Below are 22,499 nucleotides of genomic sequence, written 5' to 3' on the forward strand. Positions count from 1 at the left end.
ACCGTCCCTGTTACTGATATGTCTTCAAATCAGTTTTGTTCACCTCAAAAGATAAATGTACATGAGCATGTAATGCAAGTACAGACAAGTTTAATTACAAGAACCTGCAGCAGTGCACACTAAAGATAAATGTGTATTGTTCAATGCAAAACTATAAGGGGGGAACTTGACATTCAACATTGAGTGACATGAAATCTTTCTTCGCCCAGTTTAGCTACTTATTCTCAACGTATTAATCAAATGAGATTCACATCTAATACAGAAGAATACTTCTGCCCATGTGAGGCAAAAAAAAAAAAAAAATACTCCCTCTATTGACTATATTTGGAACTTTGTAAGTGACTATGTTGACGTCAAAGAGAAATACTCAAGTACTTGACTGATAAAATCTAACTCTTCCTTGTAGTATAATACTATCAAGCAGTCTCCCTTTTGTTTCAGTTTTTACTTTCCACATATTGTTTCGTCAGTTAATCTGTGCTGCAATTAAAGTGATACTTCACCGATTAACATTAAGCTTTGTATCAGTAGAAACCCGGTAGTATTTTCAAATGACCGTGCTTCCCTCCCTCATGTCCCCGTGAGACTAGATTTCTCTGTATTGTGGGTCTAGAAAAAAGCCTCAAATGACGCAAAAATCGTCATTTAGCATCATCAGAGGCCTTTTTGCCCAGAGTCTGTGGACTACAACCAGCTAGTTCCGCATGTTTTCAACCCGCCCATAGGGGGTTGGACTGTCGAGTGTCAGCCATCTTGGAGCTAAGCTACAGCTCTCTCTTTTCATCAGCAAACTTTTACAACAATTATGTGCATTCAAACTACCGCACATGTGTACCACCGGGATACATTGGTACAGATCGGAGAATATGCAGGAAACTTTATTAAAGACGAAATACTTGACACACTACACGAGCTTCGCCTGCTACGGAGACCAGCACCTCAGCCTGTGGTCTCGCTCTATGCCGCTAGCCAGGTAAGGGGACATCCAAAGCGGTGAAACGCGGAATGAGGGCAGGAGTATGAGCTAGGTGGAAAGCTAACACTAGCCGGTCACCTGTCTTATCCATCCTCTGCTTGCAAGTGTCCGCTCATTAGACTGGACTACATCCAACTTCAACGAAACTCCCAACGCGAGTTCAGAGACTGCTGTGTTTTTGTTTTTGTGGAAACATGGCTGAACAACAGCGTATCGGACTGTCCAGCTACCAGGCCTGCTAGCCCTTTGAGCAGATTTTGCTCTGTCGGGTAAGACTCATGGAGGTGGGCTGTGTTAACACAGACACGGACTGGTGCAGAAATGGGGTGCTTTTATCCAACTAACTGCTAACTGCTGGTCGAGTTTGTAAATGTAGCCTGTTTTGTATGTCGTTTTTAAATAATGTTGTTTTTTTTATATTTTAAATGTGTAACACCATTTGAGCCAAGGTGAAACGTTGTTTCGTGTATGGTTGAAATGACAATAAAACACGTTTGAGTTGACTTGACTGTCTCACTGTCTATTATGTCTGTAAACGGTAGGCATGGCTTGGGAGCCGAGTAGTAGGGAAGCTTTTCTCGGTCTAGAAGGCACCAACTTCTAAAACAAAATCACATTTCTACATAAATGACCCAATTTAATATATACTCATCTTTCCAGCGGTGAAATATCCCTTTAAAGGAACACGTCGAGTTATTGGGACTTTAGCTTATTCACCGTAACCCCCAGAGTTAGACAAGTCGATACATACCCTTCTCATCTCCGTGCGTGTTGTAACTCTGTCTGACGCCCCCAGCGCTAGCTAAGCCTAGCACAGATCCTGGAGGTAACCGGTTCCAATTAGCCTACTGCTCCGAATAAGTGACAAAATAACGCATAGCCCTGGGTATCCTGCTCTGCCTTTGAAAAAATGAAAACTCAGATGGGCCGATCTGGAATCTTGCTCCTTATGAGGTCATAAGAGGCAAGGTTACCTCCCCTTTCTCTATGTGTGGCAGTTGGTAAAGGCCACACCCCCCACCCTCCACCTTGCCCCCCCTCTCTCCTCCTCAATAGAGCTCAACAGTCCCGCCCCTCCTCTGAGAGACCTTGGGTTCCGGAAGTAAATTTCCCATTCATTTCTCCCATTGACGTCTGGAAATAAAGAGTTTTAGACCATGCCTTAGGCTAACCAGACAGTATGTGACTCATCAACTAACAGAAAATCTTGTATACATATCGTCATTTCAGAGCAAAGGAACTCATCCCATAAACCACCACGCACCACTGAATAAAGGAAGCTATGTTAGTTTAGCTAACAGCTAATTTGGTTAACCGCTAGCTGAGACAGCATTTAATAACTTTAAAAGACGCTCAAAATAAAACCAGAAAATAACCGTTAAAATATATAACAGCTGTTACGTCAGCTGTAGCCTGCTTTCCCAGTGTGAAGTTTAAGTTAACGTTATTTTAGACTGAATCAAGCTGTCAGCTAGCGGTTAGCCAAATTAGCTGTTAGCTAAGCTAACGTTAGCTAAGCTAACGTTAGCTTCCCGGCAGAGGCTAACGGCGGAACAGATAGTGATTCAAGCAGTGTCGTAAATCCTTGTGATTGATCGTGCAGGCAGCACAGATTGGGTACTGCCCCCCCCCCCCCACCCTCCCCTCCCCCCACCTCCTCACCAGCATGAGATCTACCAATCTTAAAACCATTGACATATATAAAATGGACCAACAGAGCCCATTGCTCTGGTCGGAGACCAGTGAAGGATATTAGAAGCACTTTTCTGGTGAGCGCTGAGCGTTACTGCGCAGCCTCCAACTGAGAGAGACAAAGTAAATGTGACGTGAGCAACCTGTCTGAAAGTTGTAAGTCTTCTGGTAGCTGTGCCAAGAGAAATCTCAATCGTTCCGAATCTTGCAGAGACGGAGAGCGTAGGAATATGTAAGGAGATAACATGGGCACAGGCTAATTATTACTAACTAAAATGATAGTTAACATTAGTAATTAAACCTAAACAGCTAACGTAAGTCGAAACTGCCTGGAGCTTCTCCTGTACTATACGGTAATTCCTCTACTATGCGACAGTAAGTCGCTTGGTTGTGACACAATCGTTAGCCTATTTTTACAAAAACATCTACTATGGAGCCATAATGTGAGGTACAAGGTAATGGAGCCTTTTATACATTGTTGTGTTTCTTTAGAAATAAACAATGGACAAATCTTCTTTAAACACTTCAGATGTAAAGTTATTCGCTGTTAAAGTGACGTCAAAATGAATGGCAGTCAATGGAATGCTAACGGGAGGTGATCGCTTTGTAGCATCAAAATGGCGCCATAGGAGCTACGCGTTCTGAAGCGAAGCTTACCCCCTTGCTTAAAACAAGGTTGGTGCCCCATGATTTTTGACGTCTATATGAGCATATACAATCGCTTAGTCACGTCGGCATGCTGGTTTTAAGTCTATCATCGATGGTTACGATTTTATGGCTTATACTCCAATTTGTCAATGGAGAAATTGCATTGTATTTTTACTTCCAGAACCCGCTGTGGGTTTGTTGAGCTCTATAGCTACAGAAATGGCACATACTAAGGAAAGCTCATTGTGGGACTGGCTCTAGTGGCTGTAATTCTGCAGCAAGGCTGAATTTCGGGAAAGAGACTTCAGATACAGAATTAGGGGACCACTAAGGTCTATATAAAAGCATCCAAAGAGCACCATGGGACCTTTAAAAAAACTTCTCATGACTTTTCTAACAAAAAACATTTTTGTCATTTGACAGGCTCTAAGAAGCATTATGTTAAAAAGACAGGTGAAAGTGCAGTGTGCAAATTTAAATATTTGCTTCAAATGTGGAAAAGTAATAATGGCAATGGAAACATTTCTGGGCAAGACATTTTATCATTTAGATGACTAAAACAGAAGCAAGCTGAGTTGATTTTAATGGTGATCATTAAACTCTGTATTAAATCAGAAGAACCTAATTATAATTAGGAAACATTTATGCAAAATATTATTATTATTATTATTATTAGTTTTTATAACTCAAGTGTCTCCCATTTGTTCTTATTTCACCACAGGGCAACTCGATAAGAAAGTTGATACAAGGCAGAATAGTGTATAGCACTGTCACTTTAATTTCTTTCCAACCAGTGCTTTCAAGTTCCCCTAAATTCACATTGGTTTCATCTGGATGATCAAATTTCCTCCCACAACCCAAACAATTGCATGTCAGGCATACAGGAGGCTGTAACTCTCTGCCTTCACTCAAGCTTAGGTATTGTCCGCTTTCTATTATACTGTATGTATAGCATTATTTCATACAAATAGTAGTTTAAAGTGCTTTACAGGATAATAACACATTAAAACAAAGAAGCTATATGGTTTTCAAAGTTATGTGACCAACAGCTCTAAAAGCAAGTAGCCTGAACTTGTAACAGCAACAATGACATGCATAACAATGAAAGTTATTAACCAAAATATTATGGCTTGTTCAATATTGTTGTTGTAAAGGACCAGTTAAAAGAGCACATATCTACTGTAGGTTTATGCAAATATCTTGGGAGGAAATGTCCATGTTAATGTCCTTGTATGGATGACAAACATCCAGTGTTGCATGCAAATGTACATGCAAAAGCAACACTGCGGTGAATGCAAAACATGACAGCAACAAAATAAAGACATTAAATACAAAAGATCTTAACATATATCTTATTATGAGCGTTAGCAGTATCAATATTAATGCTCATTCCTGGTTTTCATAACAGCACACTGGTTGCAGTGACAGGCTTACTGTAGTATATATTTTCCCTAAGAATACATGATAAGCCACCCACAAAAAGTAACATTTGCAAAGTGATAAATGTAAGGTTTTGCTGTGATAACAAATCAGGGGGGAGTAGGCGGAAAGGAATTTACTGCACTCAATGTGTCTGAAAGATAGTTACACCAAAGAGAGTCAAACAGCAAACCACAAGCAAATGTCAGGAAAATGCTCCGGAAAGATTAACACCACTTGCACGACACACACAGATGTACATACACACACAAGGTGCAAAGTGAGTGTTTACCTCTTACATGCAGTGCCTTACAAATTAGACAAACAATAATGCCATTAAACAAGATGCCACCATTCACAGTTCCTTCAGACCTTAGGTTCAATCAATCTAGACAAAATCACAATAATAGTGTAATTAATACTACAGCTATTGTTTTTCCCTAAAACAATAATACACAGAATATCTTTATTATAAAAGTTGAGAGATGCTGATCTTTCATTTCATGTTCATTTATACCACAAATGTAAATGTGGGTGAATATTATAAGGACCATTTCACATAATTTGCAGTTACTCTGTGTCGCACCTTGGGGAGTGGCCAATCGAACCAATTCTGCTTTGGGGGTTTTAGGTGAGTTTGCATACAACAACTGATGTAGTGACACATAGGCACGCTGTTCTCGTTACTTGAGTGTCAGTCTCCGGCTTATCTGTATCATGGCTGCTCCTTTCACTCTGCTGGTTTTGTGCTGGGCGTTCAGACTGAGCTGCAGTGCGAGTCCACCTGAATGGTTCCACAACATTTCTACCAATCTCTTTAGTTTGCCTGGGGACATTATGCTCGGAGGGCTCTTTCCCATCAACGAACTCTCCAGCAACCTCAGCCAGAGGATGGAGCCTAACGACATCAGCTGTAAAAGGTAACAGGTTGTGTAAAATAGCATCTTTGAGAAATAATGACCCTATTAATTGAGTTTCTGAACCAATATGTATGAGTAACCTGACTAACATGTTTTTTTCTGCCTGTGGTTCCACAGTTTAAATGAGTATGGACTGGGCCTCGCTCTAGTAATGAAATATGCAGTGGATGAAATCAACACAAACCAAATTCTGCTCCCTGGCATTAATTTGGGTTATGAAATCTATGACACATGCCTACAATCTGCCCTCATTGTAAAGCCCACCATCTCGTTCCTCACTGCAAAATCTACCAAAGTGCTATCTGTGGAGTGTAATTACACTGACTATGAGACCAGCATATCAGCAGTGATTGGTCCTTTAACCTCGGAAATGGTGTCGGTCATAGGAAAACTCCTGGGATTCTTTCTGATGCCACAGGTTTGGTTACAAATATGTCTAGTCATATGTCCTCATACATTTACTTCCTGGGCTGAATAGACATTTCCTCAAAAAGTATTCCCAATGTTAAAAGTAAATCATAAAAGTGAGGCTAAACCTTCGCCTCTACAGTGTCCCACAATAAGTTGATTATTTTATCTCAGACGGAAGTGAGCCTTAAATTGTTAGAACAAGATGAATACTCGCTGTCCTACAAAGCAAGCTGTATTACAGAAAAATATTAATTTGTTCATTCATCATTGCCAATCGTTAATTGTTTGTTCTGTGTTAATTTTAATAGATTAGTTACATAAGAAAACACTGCCCACTTGCACTGCAAATTATCCTGCAACCTCAGTAAAATTTCCATTAGGCTTTATGTTTCAATAATGGAGCATTGCTGGGAATTATCAGTGTGGTAAAATTCAAAAGTGGTATATTATGACTTTTCTCACTTCAGGTTAGTTTCGGTGCCACCAGTGACAAATTCAGTGACAAGCTTCTCTATCCGTCATTCTTCCGTACGGTGCCCAGCGACAAATGGCAAGTGGAAGTCATGGCGCTTCTGCTGAAGGAGTTTAACTGGAACTGGGTGGCATTGGTTGGCAGTGAAGAGGAGTATGGACAACAAGGTTTGCAGGAATTCTCCAAAATAGCAGAAAATATGTCTATTTGTGTGGCCTATCAGGGGCTGATTCCAGTCTACACTGACCCTAAATCAGCGATCGATACCATCATCGACAATATCCAAGCAACCAAAGTCGGAGTGGTAGTAGTCTTTTCTCTTGCAGAGCCAGCTATGGCATTTATTAAAGAGGTTAGTGAACCATGTTATTAATACAAATTATTGGTGGATAGATTATATTCAATTCAGTATCAATGATCCAATCCAATCTACTCCAGGTCATCAGGAGAAATGTAACGGCTGTGTGGATTGCCAGCACAAGTTGGGTCCTTAATGATCAAGTGGCTCATCTCCCCAATATCCAATCAATCGGAACAATCATTGGATTCTTATACAAGGTAAAGACCGTGGATCTGCTCGCTCAATACACACAGGAGCTCTTCACCAAAATGAGTGAGGAGAGGGCGAAAATGTTCCCCTCCACACCAAAGGAGAATCCTGACAATCCCTGCCCACAGTGTTGGAACTTGTCAACTGCTAATATTACCTTGGTAACAAGCGATGCAGTGAAGCGCACCGCTTTCAGTGTGTATGCTGCCATCTACAGTGTTGCACAGGCACTGCACAACCTGCTGGGATGCAATTCAACTGCCTGCATGCAGGGATCTGATACCAAAATCTATCCCTGGAAGGTGATTTATTTTTTCGGTCTGCTATATTTAAGTGTTTACAATTCAGAATTCCTTTTTTCAACAACATTGAGACTAATGAGTCAACTGATGAATAACATCTTCTTTTGCAGCTGTTGCAGGTTTTAAAGAAAACTTCTGTAGACATAAATGGCATGCGATTAGAGTTTGACACAAATGGCAACCCAAACATTGGCTATAATGTGATAGAGTGGGTCTGGAATGATTCTGGTTTCGAGTACCTAGAAGTTGGAAGTTTTTATCAACGACTGTCGATCAACAAAACCCTCTTCAAATGGCACACTGCAAAGGTAATTTCAGCAATCTATTAGAAACGTGATATAAACTTTTAAAAAGGTATACTTCAAAAGCTTTGTGGTTAATCCAGTTTGGGTTTCTGAAATGTTGTAATTGTTACCATGACAATCCTAACTGTAATGCAGGTTCCTGAGTCCACCTGTTCAGCAGCATGTGGGCCAGGCCAGATCCGCAGAGTCAAAGGCTTCCATTCCTGCTGTTTTGATTGTATTGACTGTTTGGCAGGCACTTACCAGGCAAATGAGGGTAATGTGGTATCTGTCAAATACTTGATCCTTATTTAAAGATATAGTGTAATAGTTTGGGAAATATGCTTTTTTTATATCACTCTCCTGTCTGACAGTGGTATGACTATTGTCATCTAACTCTCTGCAAGACATTAATGGTTATGCAATCAAACCATTGCAATCAAAAATGTCTTGTTGTGCTTTCTGACTCATAGAGGACATCCAGTGCAAAGAGTGCCCGGAACGTCAATGGTCTGTAGACCGCGGCATTAATTGCACCAACCCCACCTTTGTTGTTTTGTCCTGGGACACGTCCGTGGCTCTGGTAATGATGCTGGCTGGGGTGCTGCTCCTGGTATGTCAGGTGTCAGTGGGTGTTGTGTTCCTGAAACACCGGGGGACCCTATTGGTAGCGGCCTCGGGGGGAGCCCTGAGTTTTGTGGCTCTGATTAGCCTGATGGGAGCTTGCCTCAGCCTTCTGCTCTTCCTGGGGCAGCCAGGGGACATGGTGTGTTATCTTCAGGTGCCCCTCACCTCCATTTTCCAAACAGTGGCCATCTCCGTTATCATGTCCATCTCACTACAGGTAAGGAATAACAATACATTCAAATACATCACTGTACTGGAGGACAAAATAAAGAGTGCACATTGTAATCAGACCGCAATCCCCTCTTTTTAAACAGATACTCTACGTGACAGAGGTCCCAAAGACGACCGCCTCTCACCTCCATATACTAAGAGGCCCTGGAAGCTGGCTGTTTGTGCTGGTCTGCTGTGCTGTACAGGCTGGTTTCTGTGTCTGGTTTGTTCAGGAAGGGCCTTCGCTGTCTGAATATGTGTCAAAAATGAAAATAGACTTTCTGAGCACATTTCTGGCATGTCCAGTGGAACCCTTGCATGGATTTGCCATAATACAAGGTTTCAACGGTGTAATGGCCCTTATATCATTCATGTGTACCTTCATGGCAGCACAGCCTCCTCATCAGTATAACCTTGCCAGGGACATCACCTTTTCCACCTTGATCTACTGTGTGATTTGGGTGACCTTTATTCCGATCTACATAGGCTTGAGTCCCAAGGACAGGTCTATTGTCCATGTTTCTTTCACCCTGGCAAGCAACTTAGGACTGGTGGCAGCCTACTTCTTCCCAAAATGCTACCTGCTGTTGAGAAAACCTGAGCTCAATACAGCAGAGCACTTTTGTACCTTCCTAGAGGGTGTCCCACTAACACAAGCTCAGGAGGAACCTCAGCCACAGACAGAGACAGGGCAGTAGACTAAAGTGCAGTTTTGTGAATAAAATCTCATATTCATATTTTGTAAAATGTACATTTGCATGCTTAATAAAGAGTGTTTGTGAATTTCATGTATTAAACTAGTTTAGGCCTACAGTATAGGCTATTAAACATATTTTACATTAGGCTATAATAAGTTGACCTTTAATGCAATATGCAGTGTTTAGTATTCCTTGCGTTTTTGGATTCAGCTTTATGTTATTAAGCTCACCTGTTGTTCTGTCAACCTGCCTGCTTGGTCACTTGCATTTGGATTCAATCCAGCTTTCTACAAACTGTGAACACTACATTTATTTGGTAACTTTAGTTACTAGTTATGAAACAAATACATTATGCTATCAAACAATAGGAATGTATTGATCCCCACTGGGAAAATTCTTAAGCTACCCAGCAGTAGACTAAAGCAACATATCAATCAGATATCAATTCAAATTACCCCCACATTTTTAAGCTGCAATATTAAAGTGATGTGTACACATTAATGCAACAATATCATAATCGAAAAATAAAATAAATATTATTCTGAAATGGGCTATTCTGCAAAATGAGTACTTTTTTGATTCTTATACTTTTGGTATTTTTACTTAAGTACATTTTTAAATGAATGACTTTTACTCATAACATTTCTGCACTGTGGTATTGCTAGTAAGTAGGGAAACTTTCCAGCTAAGCTGATCAGCTCACCTTTGTCCACAGAGCTTCAGTCCTGTACGGCAGCTCCTCCTCAAATGTTGTGTGTGTGTAGGCTACTGCAGGGGTCTTCAACGTTTTTTACGGACTAAAGGACTCCTTAACTGAGAGAGACAGATCAGGGACCCCCTACTACATATATTGTATAAAATTAAATTGCATACTAAACTGGGCCTACAATAACGTGTTGTTGTCCTAAAGCCTTACATATATTTTTAGTGCATAGCATACTAAGCTATTAAAATAGGCAAGTAAGCCTATCATCAATGTTTTTTTTTGTTTTTTTTTACAAATAGGCTGATTTGCTAATAATAAACTATGTTGGATTGATGTTAAGACATTTTTTTTTTTTTACTTTAAAAAAAACAAAAAAACAATAATTTGGTGCCCCCCTCTGCAGTAACTCCGAGGGTCCCGGACCCCCTGTTTAAGATCTCTGATAGTCTACTGCAGTGGTTCCCAACCTGGGGTCCGGGCACCCCGGGGGGCGGCAAAGATCACAGGGGGGGCGCAAGTCTTTATCTGGTTTGAGGTTGAGGAAAAAAATGTATATTTGCACATGTTAAACAAATTATGATAATACCCTAGAATATATAATGTATACAAAAGTCTGTATGAAAACTATATATTTTGTTGTATCCTCGTTTTTCCTGCTGCCACGGCATCACTATTTTCTGAATGAAATATGGCGGGGAAACGTAACTGTGATGATAACTGCTCTGTATCAAAAAAAGAAAGTAAAGCTCTATCTCGAGAGTTCGGGTTTGGGGGCGGCTCAGCTTTTCTTAGACATGAGTAGGGGGGGCGCCAAGGAAATAAGGTTGGGAACCACTGGTCTACTGGACTAATCCTGGCCGTAAACATCGAGTGCATCATGATGTTGCCTTGTATGGTCGCGAATTTGTGTTTTCCTAGGATGGCGAAGGAATGTCCAGCCCTACTCTGCCTCTAAGTAGGCTACTTGTTGCCTTCGTTAGTTGAATTGGTTCTCTTATTACATTCAAGGGTCACAGGCGGTTTATTAGTAGGCCTAATAGAGAATATTTGGTTAGGTTTAGGCATGAGGAGTGAAATTGGTTAGGGTAATAATATGTAAGCCAATCAGAGGCAGAGTAAGGCTGAGTAGAGCGGGACATTGCTTCGCCTTCCTAGGAAATAGACAGTATTACATTGGGGAAAGGGTAGTCGCAGGGCACTTAACAACGGTTGCTAACAACTCAGACGACTGTGAGCCTGCTGTGTTTCCTAGGAGGTAAGAACTTTACTTTTCAAACTTGCGAGATAAATTCTTATTTGTCCTTAACAGCTGGCACCTTTCTCGATGCTTAACTATAAACAAGCTAACTAATTGCAAGTTTTTTGCTAGTTATGTTAGATTTGATGGCCTGTCCTATATATGAAAAACTGTATACAGCAATCTGCAGCAGTACACACTAAAGGTTTGTGAAAATAAATGTGTATTGTTCAATGTAAAATTATTTTTCTATAAGATGCAATTTCAAGCATTCATCAAATAACAAAAAACTATATCCTTTTAAATGTATTTTTCAAGTAAATAATTTAGGCAAAAAGTAAGACAATGTAATTTCCCCCTCATGTAACTCTTAGTGATATAATATGCAGACAAGATCAATGCCAATCAAATGCTGCTTCCAGGTAGTCACTTATTTTCTAATTTATTTAGTCTCATATATATTCAGCTTTAAATCTAGGTTTGAAAGCTAAATACAAGACTAGGTTTGATTCAACTTAATGGTGAGAGGACAATGACATTTCCACTAGTAAAAGTTCAATATTTTTTGTAAACAGCGTCACTTTACCTTTTTATTTTTTATCCAGAGTGTAACAATGCCTCGAGGTAGATCGGCCACAAGTGCCCGCTCAGACAGCAGTGAGATGGATATTGATGGTACAGGTAATGTTGGTTATGTTGCTATTATTAACTAGTAGATGTTGAGTAATGTTATTTTGACAACTGCAAATCAATGTTTTTTTTAAGCAGAATCAGAGATAGCCAAACTGCAGAGACAGTTCAGGATCATGGAAGGAGATCGGCAGGCCTACAACATTCAGGCCCGGGAGCAGATCCGCAAACAACAGTGAATAACCACTACACACACATCACATTGTCAACCGTGTGTATGTGTGTGTGTTTGTGTGCCTGATTGGTTGTTTTTATAATGTGGATGAAGGCAGGAGATAGAGAAGCTGCTGAAGGAGCAGGAGGAGCTGCATCGAAACCTTGGTGCATTTAAGAGCTTGTCACGCCAACAGCAGGACGGTGAGGACACCCAGAGTCTTCGTGCTCTGCTGGAGCACAGAGACATGCTAGAGGAAGAGCTGGGGAAAGAGAAGCAGTATCAAAAAGAGCTAGAGAAAGAGGTGAATAAAGTCCTTTTCACTCTATATGATACTATTAATTAAATGTTTACTGATATTTGTTCATGTATCTGTAATGTGGGCAGATTGTAAACATGGAAATGAAGATGGCAGAGCTGAGAAAAGGCGAGGTCAGTTCTGGTGATACACAAAAGTCTGAGGTACGGAAAACTCAGAAGGCCATACGCACTTTGGAATACAAACTGGACAGAGTGAGTCATGCAAGTTATTACCACAAAATACCTACAGTAGAAAACAGACAGATCCCTTAATATTATCACGTAGAAGTTGTATTGTTGTTCTTTGTCCGTTTTTCAAGTGCATATCTTCACATATTATTATATTATATTGTATTATTTTAAAGTTTGCATGTGCTATATGTCCTGTCCAGTCTTTGACTCGTTTCAATGAGCAGCTGACCAAAAACAGCCACCTGAGAGAGGAGTTGCAGACTCTTCATATTGAGCGTGTTCGTTTCCAGCAACTACACAACAGGTTGGACAAGGTCAGAGGTCACACCATAAGGGATTCAGAGACAATTTTTAACACTGGTTTTTAACACGTCTCTGCACTGATTTTTGTGTGTTGTAGGAACTGCAAGATATGCGCAAGAAGATTGGGGAAATTGTCAACATGTCCACTGCTGCCTACGATGCCAGGTCAGATTTGAGATAGAAAAAAAAATGCATGACATGCTCTTGGTTGTTGAATATTTTATTTATAAACCCTTCTACTTTAGGGTGGAGGCCCAGTCCAAGATGACCATGATGAGGGAGAAGGCAGTGAAGGACCTTGCCCAGTACAACACTGAGATGAAGGAACTGGAGAGGGTTATTGCACATGAGTGCATCCTGAAAGAGTTTATGACCACCAAGTGCAGGGAGAGGAGCGGGCAGGATGATGGCCATGATATGGGACATAGACAGCGTAAGACACAGCCATTGATTGATAATTATGATAATGGAAAAAGTGTTAGCGACAGTGATAAAGCTGGTAGTGATTATTTAATGTTTATTCGGTGGGGAATCTCACCAAATATTAGCTTGTGCTTTATGGATGCATTTAGGAATCCCTGCACAATCCATTACAATATATCCCATGAGCACAATCTTATCTGATCTTCATGTAGCACAAATATAAGTTCCTTTATAAAATGATTTTAAGACGATGGAAAAGCCTACTGTAGCCACATTGAGAATGGTTTTCCGGGATTATGTCATATAAGGGGTGCACAATAAGAAACATACAGATCTCATTTAAATGTTAACATTTAGAGGAACTTTGTTTGAGTCTTCAACATCTATTAGGCATTTTCTGCCCATGCCAAACTGTTGACTGGCAAACACTAGCGTTGCCTAGTTTCAGTTTATGCTCACGTGTCCGCAGATGTATTAGTCACATTGTTTATCTGATCTTTTTATTGGTAGATCTTCCTTTTCAGTGAGGAAAACATAACTTACACGCAGACAGAAGCCAGAGTAAATGTTGTACTACCACAGATTAAATCAATAACACAAAAAAACAAAAAAGCATTCTTGTAGGTTTGGAAACCAACACCAGTGAAACGGTACAGTCACTCCTGCCAGTGAGTCCTGGAACACTGTAATAGAAATAATAGGATCCTTTTCACAGTGTTTGTTAGCTTGTTTCAGCCACTAGTAGCAGCACTGATATAAAAAAGAAATCAATGTAAATTACTACAGTAGAAGATTGTGATGTACAGATATGGCATTGTTGATTTAAGTTTGTCAAAGGAGGAATAGGTGAATAAAAAAAATTAAAAGTGTTAACATCATGTACTGTATAGTATTAAATGATAATAATATTGCTGGCACTGACTGTTATGCAGTTCTGATGATACTGATGTGAATGGTAATGGTTATTGTTTGTTCCAGTGTCAGAGCTGAAGGAGCAGAGGAGGATGGACTCGGGGGAAGAGTCGCTGGACGCTCTAGAGGAGGTGTTCCAGAGGATCCAGACTGTGACAGGGGAGGACAACCTGGACATGCTGGTCACCAGGTTCATCCAGGGTAAGTCTTACCAACACAACCTGACTATTTCAGACTCATTCATACACAAAGACAACACTTTTTACAGTCTTTATGGCTCTGGAAGCCATCTATTATGACAGGACCTGTGATAACATGTTATTTCTATTTATTGTTGTTGTTATAGACAATGGCACCATAATTACAGCCATCTATTTCCTTTGAGAAAAAAAGTTCTCTACCTTTGGAGGAACACTAATAATAAGAATAATCAGTCTCAGTTCAGAATATGTAAATGTATCTGACTGCTGTAATGCTGTTTTGCTGTGCAGTTGAAGACCGGAACTTTGCACTTTTCAACTTTGTAAATGAGCAAAACAATGAGGCTGAAGCACTGAGAGATCAAATCAGCCAGGTGAGTATGTGTTCTCTATTCACTCGTCATTCATTTCTTTCATTTTTACCTTTACAAACTTTGCTTATACTCCTATTCAGTACAACAATAGAACAGATACACTTAATTCCTTGTTCACAAAGATTACAAGCAACCAGTATTATGGACTTCAAAGTCCAGGGTCGTAGAGTTCTTACCAAATTCTAGTAAGTTCAAGGAAATTAAATGAAAAGGTAAAGAGATATAGGTCATTTCTGACAGCAGTTAGTAGTGTGAAAGGGAACGTGTAGTATTCAAGGAGGAAAAATTGTGTTGCTTCATAGGACTTATCTGTATATTTAAACGTCTGTGCTAAAATGTGTGCATCTGCAGATAGAAGCAGAGACTGAGCAGTTTCGAGTAGCAGGTTTGCAACAGGAGCAAGATCATCGCTCTCTGCTGAGAGACATTGATGAACAACAAAAGGAAACACAGTCTCAAGCTGAGGACTATGAAAACCAGGCCAGCATCATGAGCAAAATCCTGGACGAGATAAAAATAGGTTTGCAACTAATTATTTTACCGGTCTGAAATTACCTACTAATTTTATAATACGTTTTATAATTAGTAATTGAAGGGGTAATAGAGACATTGTTCAATTAGTATAATTTCAATTAATTGATTCTAATAAATAGGTACTGTAACCTGTAGTCTTTTAGTCAGTGCACTTCAGCATTTCATATGAACATGAAAAAAATTCACATTTGTCGACAGAAAAAGCATACAGTTCAACACATAAAGAACAATGTCCAATAGTAAATGGATAAGCAGTGAATATTTTCATGGGTTTCATTTTTTCCTAAAGTTAGTATCAAATTAGATTATTTTCCCGGAAATGTTCCATGAAATCATCAGGAAATTAAAGACCTATCAAATACAGATTATTCTTAAATACACGCAACAATAAATAAAGCATACACGCAACAACAAAAAGCTTAAAAATAAATGAAAAAAAAAGCAGCTACTCCTGACTTTAGTTTCTTCCATCTCATAGGAGTGAACAGCATCTTCTCTAAAATGGAGTGTGACCGCTCAGTGATAGAGGATCTACTGGGCTCCTCTACAGGGATCAGTGAGAACAACATCATGTCCTACCTGGGTCTGGTGGAACAGAAAACCAACGAGCTGCTCACCGTTCAAGCTTTCCTCAACTCTAAAGTAACCTGTTAGCCTGTGGTTCTGTCTTACCTTTTCTTACATACATTCCTGTTGTATAGACAGTATTTTCTTTTATTTCTGCCCTGTAATATAATGTGCCTCTGTATTTGTCACTCTTACAGGATCTGGAAAAGGACTACAATCCAAAAGACCTGGCCAAATTTCTTTTGGGTCAAAATCCAGAACTGCTTCAGCAGACTGTTAATATCCAACCTGCATTCAACAGGTCGGCCTTTTATCTGTTCTTTTTATCCCCATTTGTTTATAATTAGTAAAGCTATACATTTAAACACTCTGAACATTAGGTTGATGAGTGTGTCTGTGTTGGTTGGACTCCTCAGTATGAGTGGACTCCCATCAGAGTATGATGCAGAAGAGTCTCCTGTCACTGATGAGGAAGAACGACCCCTTTCACAGTGGGAACTTCGCCAAAGAATTTTACAAGGGGTCAGTGCAATACAAAGTGCTAATCCTACACTTAAGTAATTATTTATTCTTTACATCATGATAATTTTTTTTACTTTGTTCATATTTCTGGATCTGATTTATAGGTTTTGAAGAGAGAGAGTTCAGTCCGGCAGTCAGCAACCAAAGCCTCAAAGACCAGTCAGCAGTTTGATGGCAGACGACACTCCCTGGAAGACGCACTAATCTGACACTTTGACATGATCAGTGTAGTTAATGTGCACAGGTTTAAAATTAGTCGAAGGGCTGGCTTTCATTGTTTACCGTAATATAGTCTTGCATTGCTAGATCTATCTCCTCAGTGTAGTATGGTCTGGCTACACCGCCTATCTATTCTAGGTTAGGCAGAAAAACGCTTTGGCTTATTTTTATTTCTTGAAACCAATCATAACCGTCTTGGGCAGCACTAAGCCCCGATAGCGGATGTAGCAAGACGGGAGAGACATCAGGCTTTATCTCAGCAATGAACATCCGTTGAGCCAGACTAAAGGCCGTAACTTCGTTTTTGGTCGAACATGAGTTAATGATATTTTTGGGACATTCAAGACATCCTTTATCATGTGGTTAAGTATCTTGAGTCAATTTAGTTGTTTTTTGTAATAAAGGTTTGTCTTAAAGGAACACGCTGACTTATTGGGACTTTAGCTTATTCACTGTATCCCCCAGAGTTAGATAAGTCCATACATACGCTTCTCATCTCCGTGCGTGTCGTAACTCTGGCTGGCGCACCCACCGCTAGCCTAGTTTAGCACAGATCCTGGAGGTAACCGGCTCCAACTAGCCTAATGCTCCCTATAAGTGACAAAATAACGCCAACATTTTCCTATTTACATGTTGAGATTTATATAGTCACAGCGTGTACAAATAACAAGGTCACATGAGACACAGCCATCTTCTAACAGTATATCAACTGGGGACTATATTCTCAGAAGGCGAAGCACATCTCCTTGGGCGGAGTGATTAGCGCAACACCTGAAAAGCACCGTTGTTACTCTCTGCTCGTCAACACGGGGCTTCTCGTGTGCTGCGAGCAAATCACTCCGCCCAAGTAGAAGAAGTTGCAGTGCTTCGCCTTCTGGCAATATAGTTCCCAGTTTGTATATGGTTAGAAGATGGCTGTGTCTCATGTGATCTTGTTATTTGTACACGCTGTTGCTATACAAATCACAACATGTAAATAGGAAAATGTTGGTGTTATTTTGTCACTTATTGGGAGCAGTAGGCTAGTTGGAGCCGGTTACCTCCAGGATCTGTGCTAAACTAGGCAAGCGGTGTTTGCGCTAGCCAGAGTTACAACACGCACTGAGATGAGAAGCGTATGTATGGACTTGGGGGGATACAGTGAATAAGCTAAAGTCCTAATAAGTCAGCGCGTTCCTTTAACAGTAACTTCCAAAAGCCCAGGAGAAACCAAGGCAGAACACTATAACACCAGTTACCGCTCTTTGACTTTGTTTTGGAATGCTCAAATTGAGTCAGGGTACAGGATCGCAATAAGTAGATGGCTATAAGTAATTGTAAATCATCAAAAATATATGCCATGATCACAATTTATACAGGTGGTTACTATAATGATTTTGTAAATGGTGATCAGCAACCAAATATTGATAATGTGGAAGTTGTTGCCTTTTGCCTTGGTGTGACCTCTCACTTTTTGCATACAATACAAAGGCAGAGTACAGTAACTTCAAACTAGAGGTCAAAAGTCTAAAATTAAATTTTGAGCTCATTTTTCTCAGTTCCACACTCTAGCGAGATATGGTCTTTTGCCCTTGTAGGGCAGTATAGATCAATATAGCTTGCATATATAAACATTTAAAGCTTAATTATGTTATGTGTATGTCACCTTTTATAGTGAATTATTGGCATGGCCTGTTCAAAGCCTGTATCTTGCTATGATTTGTTTAGTAGGAACTAATTAGGTTTGGAGCTATAAAGATGCCTTTTCAAATTCTGGTAACCAGCTGTCCTTTTGATGTGTGACTTGCCATCTGGCTTTGACTATACAATCTGGTCGCAGTAGAGCCCTCCCGCACTGGCAGCGTTTCATTACATGGTACTTGCTGCTATGCTCAAACGAAAAGGTTGGGGGCAGCAGAACCTTTTGTAATTCTAATTGGCATGCTGAGACCTTGAGTCTGTGTTTCCAAAAAGGAGGTGAGGAGTTTTTAGTGCTTCACTGAACACACAGATTTAGAACAATTTTTTTTTTTTTGGTGGACTAATAATGATTTTTCTCAGATGTATTTTGGCAGATCACACTCATTTATTCAGATCTCTGTGATAAAATCAGTGTTATTATTTAAATAAACTGTGACCTTACTATTACATTTAAATAGTTCTCTGTTTATATGCACCATAATGATGTCAGTTACCTATTTGTAGTGTAGGCACATCATATTATTTTCATGTGTACCAGTACTAAGAGCATCTGTATCTTTAATTTTCAGTGTGGCTTGAAATGTGCAAGGATAAAAAGAAAAAAACCTTCACTTTGATCTTCAGGAGTTTCAAATTTCATTTAATCCAAACATCCTGGTGCGAGCCTGTGTTGGGGCAAAGATGACAGTCACTGCTGCAGTGAGCAACTTCCTCAGTACGAAAGAGAACATCAGGACGGGAACTTATTTTAAGAAATGAATTTTTTACAGTGAAACAATTAACAAAGGGTGTTACTATATTTAGGTTTTTAAGGTCAAACTAATGCCATCATACTTTTTTTCATCATGGGCTGTACAAGGAAAGGGGATGATTTGACACGTTTGACAAGTGTACCCTAAACAAGAAAGAAACATATATGTTATTATGTTGATTATCTAGCTTGAGTTGTGTGGTTTTAATTAGCTTATCTGTTCAAGTTTTTTCCAGTGAGGTTTTGACAGCAGCGATTTCGGGAAGTGAAATTGATACTTTGTAAACATTTGTGACTGATCGACCAATGACTTCGGTTTGCTCAGGATAATCCCCCTTGCAGTCGTAACTGTGTGGCTATGAAAACAGATTTTGAGAGATAAAAGGGTGCTGTGGAAAGGCAGAGGGGTGGCGGTGCTGGGAGATGAGATAGAGGAGGCTGCTTTCTTTGAAATTCTACTCTCACTTAGCCCCCTCCACTCCCAACAAATTCTCTGTGCACACGGCTCTTTACATTGCCATAGAAACCTTCCTTTGAATCACAACAGAAACCTAATTTCCTATTCCTGACAAAGAGTCCTCATTGCCTGTAGAGACCGCCTGCATCAGCCATTTCCAAGGCCCACCTTCTGCTGGCTGTACCTACCAGCAACTGCAGCCAGGCTGTGTAGCCTACCCTTCCCTCTCCATATAAGCACATTTCCACCTTTTTTTCCTTCCTTAAGCCTAACAGTTTCCCCATTCTCTATTGCACCTTCTGCTTTGCAACTCATAATCTCTTGCCATTTTAGTCCTTATCATTCTTTCCATTCAGTGTCTTTTACATACTTTTTTTATTGTAATGCTGTATATGTATTCTGTATTTATGTCCTTGACTGTAGCAGTACTTTGTTTTGTTTATTACCTTTTTAATATGTTTATTGTTTACTGTATGCACCTAATACACCACGGCAAATTCCTTGCAGGTGCAAACTTGCTTGGCAATAAATCTGATTCTGATTGTATACATGTTGCAGACTGGTGCAATTGTTGCATTTAATTCAACTCATTCTGACACACCAAACCGCACAGACAAAAACATGCAAGCACAGGTAGCATTTCTCCACATTCATCTGGGAACTACATGCTTGTCTGTAGCCTATTCATCGGTTCCTTGTTAAACTGTTACACCTTATTGACTGCAACGGCCCATATTCTGTTATGCCAATCATAGTGGTTCTCTTAAAAACTAATGCTGGAGTCTAATTTTGTCTCAAGCCACTAACCATTTATTATGTATTGTAAAGTTCTTGTCAACTTTCATCTCACTTAGGCAAAGTTTTCAGTTAAATGCTATCCACTTCCTGTCCCTATGCAGTCTTGTTCTGCTTTGGGAACAAACTGTGTTAGCACTTATAAAATGCCTTCTTCCCTTTATCTCAGACAAAACTGTTATCTGGATGCAGCATGTATTTCTCTCTTTTTTGTTTATCTGGGAATTTTGCCAGGTATTTCCCCAGTCAGTCTGCCTGCACCCACAATGCTCCCTCCCCTAGACGAACACATTACCCCCCTCCCCCCAAACTCTCCCACCCACATCCAACCCTTCCATGAATGTTGCTTAGCAACATGAGAGCTGGTGCATTTTCTAGCCAATCAAATTACTGAACATATTTTCGAACACTGTTAAGGAAAGAGGATATCACTTTTTTTCTAGCAAGTCCTTCTTCAATTATGGGTTTACACCTTACAGGTAATTGTGGCTATTTCATCTTGCTGCACATATATTGCTTTAGAGAAGGTTTTTTTTTTTATCATTCTTATTTTTAGTGCCGGTTGATCCCCAGCATGTACTAGCAGAGCACCACTAGGTGGCAGCAAGGTCAGTTTCTCCGTTACCACACAGGCTGCAAGATTATTTTTTTTTACTGCTGTTGCCAAGCAATCCTGACTCTCATGTCTTACCTGTGAAACATTTCTGATTTTTACAGATGCCCCTGACACCATTTTGTCTTTGTTTTCACCATTTTGAAATACACCCCATTTGTAAGACAAACTATATTTTGGTTGCACTATGAAACCTATTTACATGCAAAATATGAACCTATTATAAAATATATAATTACAATTCAGATCAATTCCCGAGACAAGGAAACTATTTTTCTGCAGGCAGAATGAATGAGATACCCACCCTGTTTGCGATCAAGGTTTGGGTTAAATATTAGCCTTGAACGGCTTCAGTTGACTTCATCTCATCATGCAAGAGGCAGGAAATGTGCTCTTGAGTGATTAGGCCAGCAGCTCTTGTCTTCCACTTTACCAGCAGTGGAGAGATCCATACACTCTCTGGGCTAATATGTTGTGCAGCTTCCTGTTTTCTTTCTGTACAAACCTCTGAGATATTATAACCAACTGCTTTGATGTTTCAGACATGATCCAGCTGATCAAGTCCCATTCAAATGTTTCTTTATCGCTGATTTGTTTTCTTTTTTTTGACACTCTCCAGGTCCCTGTGTCCCTCCCCCTCCTCGATCCCCCTGTGTGTGAGTCCCTCATCTCAGCTTTGGTTGCTGTGCAGATGGCTCTTTGTTGGTGCTTCACAATGGGTCTAAGGTCAGTGTGCCTCATGCCATCAACACACTCAAACTTGTCCACTGCAGCTGTCTCGTGGCTGTAGTTGTAGTTTTCAAAAATGATTCTCTAGCAGGCATCAGGGCTGCTTAAGTGTACACGGTTATACTGTGGTCTTGAATTAAGAGGAAGTTGTAAAACCACAGATGTACGTAGAGATAGCCTGGACCTCTTAGGCTGTAAACACGTTAACAGATATCATCTTGTTTTCAAGAATCTGCGCTACATGTAGGCCTTTTTTGTTTTCTCCAAAGCTCTAGACACATTTCTTGATTCCTAGGCAAGTCAGTTGAAGACAAGCTTTGGAGCATGAGCTATCTCTGAAACAAACCAGACACCAGAATATCAGATCAGCCAGAGAAATAGAAATGCAAATCTACCATCTGTTCTGTGATCCCAAACCAACCCCAATTGTTCATCATTCAAGAGCTAATTTAGTATTTACACATAGCTTAAACCTTAATAGTAATTCAGAGGGTAACGAGATACTATGTAATTTTTAAAATAGTCAACAAAGAAACAGGGCAAACTCTCTCAGATAAGTGCACTTCAGATAAGTATATATTATATTATATAATTCAAGGAACATATTTCTGTGCTAATACATTTATAGACCAAGTATGATGCCAGAAGCATAAAAACATGTGAGAAATAGCACGTTTTCTCATTGTACACAGTAAAACGTGCTGGGGACCACAAGGTTCAGCAGCAGAGGGCTGGGAGGTCTTCAGGCCAGTTTGCAACAGGAAGGAGCAGGTAGGCGGAAAGGCGGGAAACTAGAAGGAGGAGGAGCATTTCTTGCAAAGCAGAAGGAATGACTGGAAATTTCCACTTTTCTCTGGCAAGCCAGTTGCAGGGGTGGAGCTATAGAAGGTGAAATAAATAAGGTAGTGCAGTTGAATTTAAGCAGTGCAGAG

The 22,499-nt window shown here is 40.0% G+C and overlaps 2 protein-coding genes across 6 annotated transcripts; both read left to right on the plus strand.

Moving 5' to 3' along the window:
* The first annotated feature begins 5,452 nt into the window (after positions 1-5,452).
* Positions 5,453-9,209, plus strand: tas1r3 (taste receptor, type 1, member 3). Its single transcript, XM_028576193.1, has 8 exons — positions 5,453-5,655; positions 5,773-6,073; positions 6,534-6,890; positions 6,977-7,390; positions 7,501-7,698; positions 7,831-7,951; positions 8,148-8,518; positions 8,616-9,209. The coding sequence occupies exons 1-8, from the start codon at positions 5,453-5,455 to the stop codon at positions 9,207-9,209; spliced, it is 2,559 nt and encodes an 852-aa protein (XP_028431994.1).
* A 1,528-nt stretch (positions 9,210-10,737) lies between these two features.
* Positions 10,738-16,981, plus strand: odad1 (outer dynein arm docking complex subunit 1). Of its 5 annotated transcripts, none has more exons than XM_028576194.1 (15): positions 10,738-11,170; positions 11,758-11,833; positions 11,918-12,017; positions 12,111-12,300; positions 12,384-12,509; positions 12,689-12,802; positions 12,889-12,956; positions 13,037-13,224; positions 14,193-14,327; positions 14,618-14,700; positions 15,052-15,220; positions 15,713-15,876; positions 15,999-16,102; positions 16,218-16,323; positions 16,428-16,981. In XM_028576194.1, exons 2-15 carry the CDS (start codon positions 11,767-11,769, stop codon positions 16,530-16,532), a joined length of 1,719 nt encoding a protein of 572 aa, XP_028431995.1. In that variant the 5' UTR covers positions 10,738-11,170; positions 11,758-11,766; the 3' UTR covers positions 16,533-16,981. The 5 variants fall into 5 exon arrangements, with proteins under 5 accessions (XP_028431995.1, XP_028431997.1, XP_028431998.1 ...); XM_028576196.1 differs by having other exon boundaries at positions 11,921-12,017; XM_028576197.1 differs by having other exon boundaries at positions 11,758-11,827.
* The last annotated feature ends 5,518 nt before the right edge of the window (positions 16,982-22,499 follow it).

Source organism: Perca flavescens, chromosome 4 (genome assembly GCF_004354835.1).
Source record: "Perca flavescens isolate YP-PL-M2 chromosome 4, PFLA_1.0, whole genome shotgun sequence".
NCBI lineage: Eukaryota > Metazoa > Chordata > Actinopteri > Perciformes > Percidae > Perca > Perca flavescens.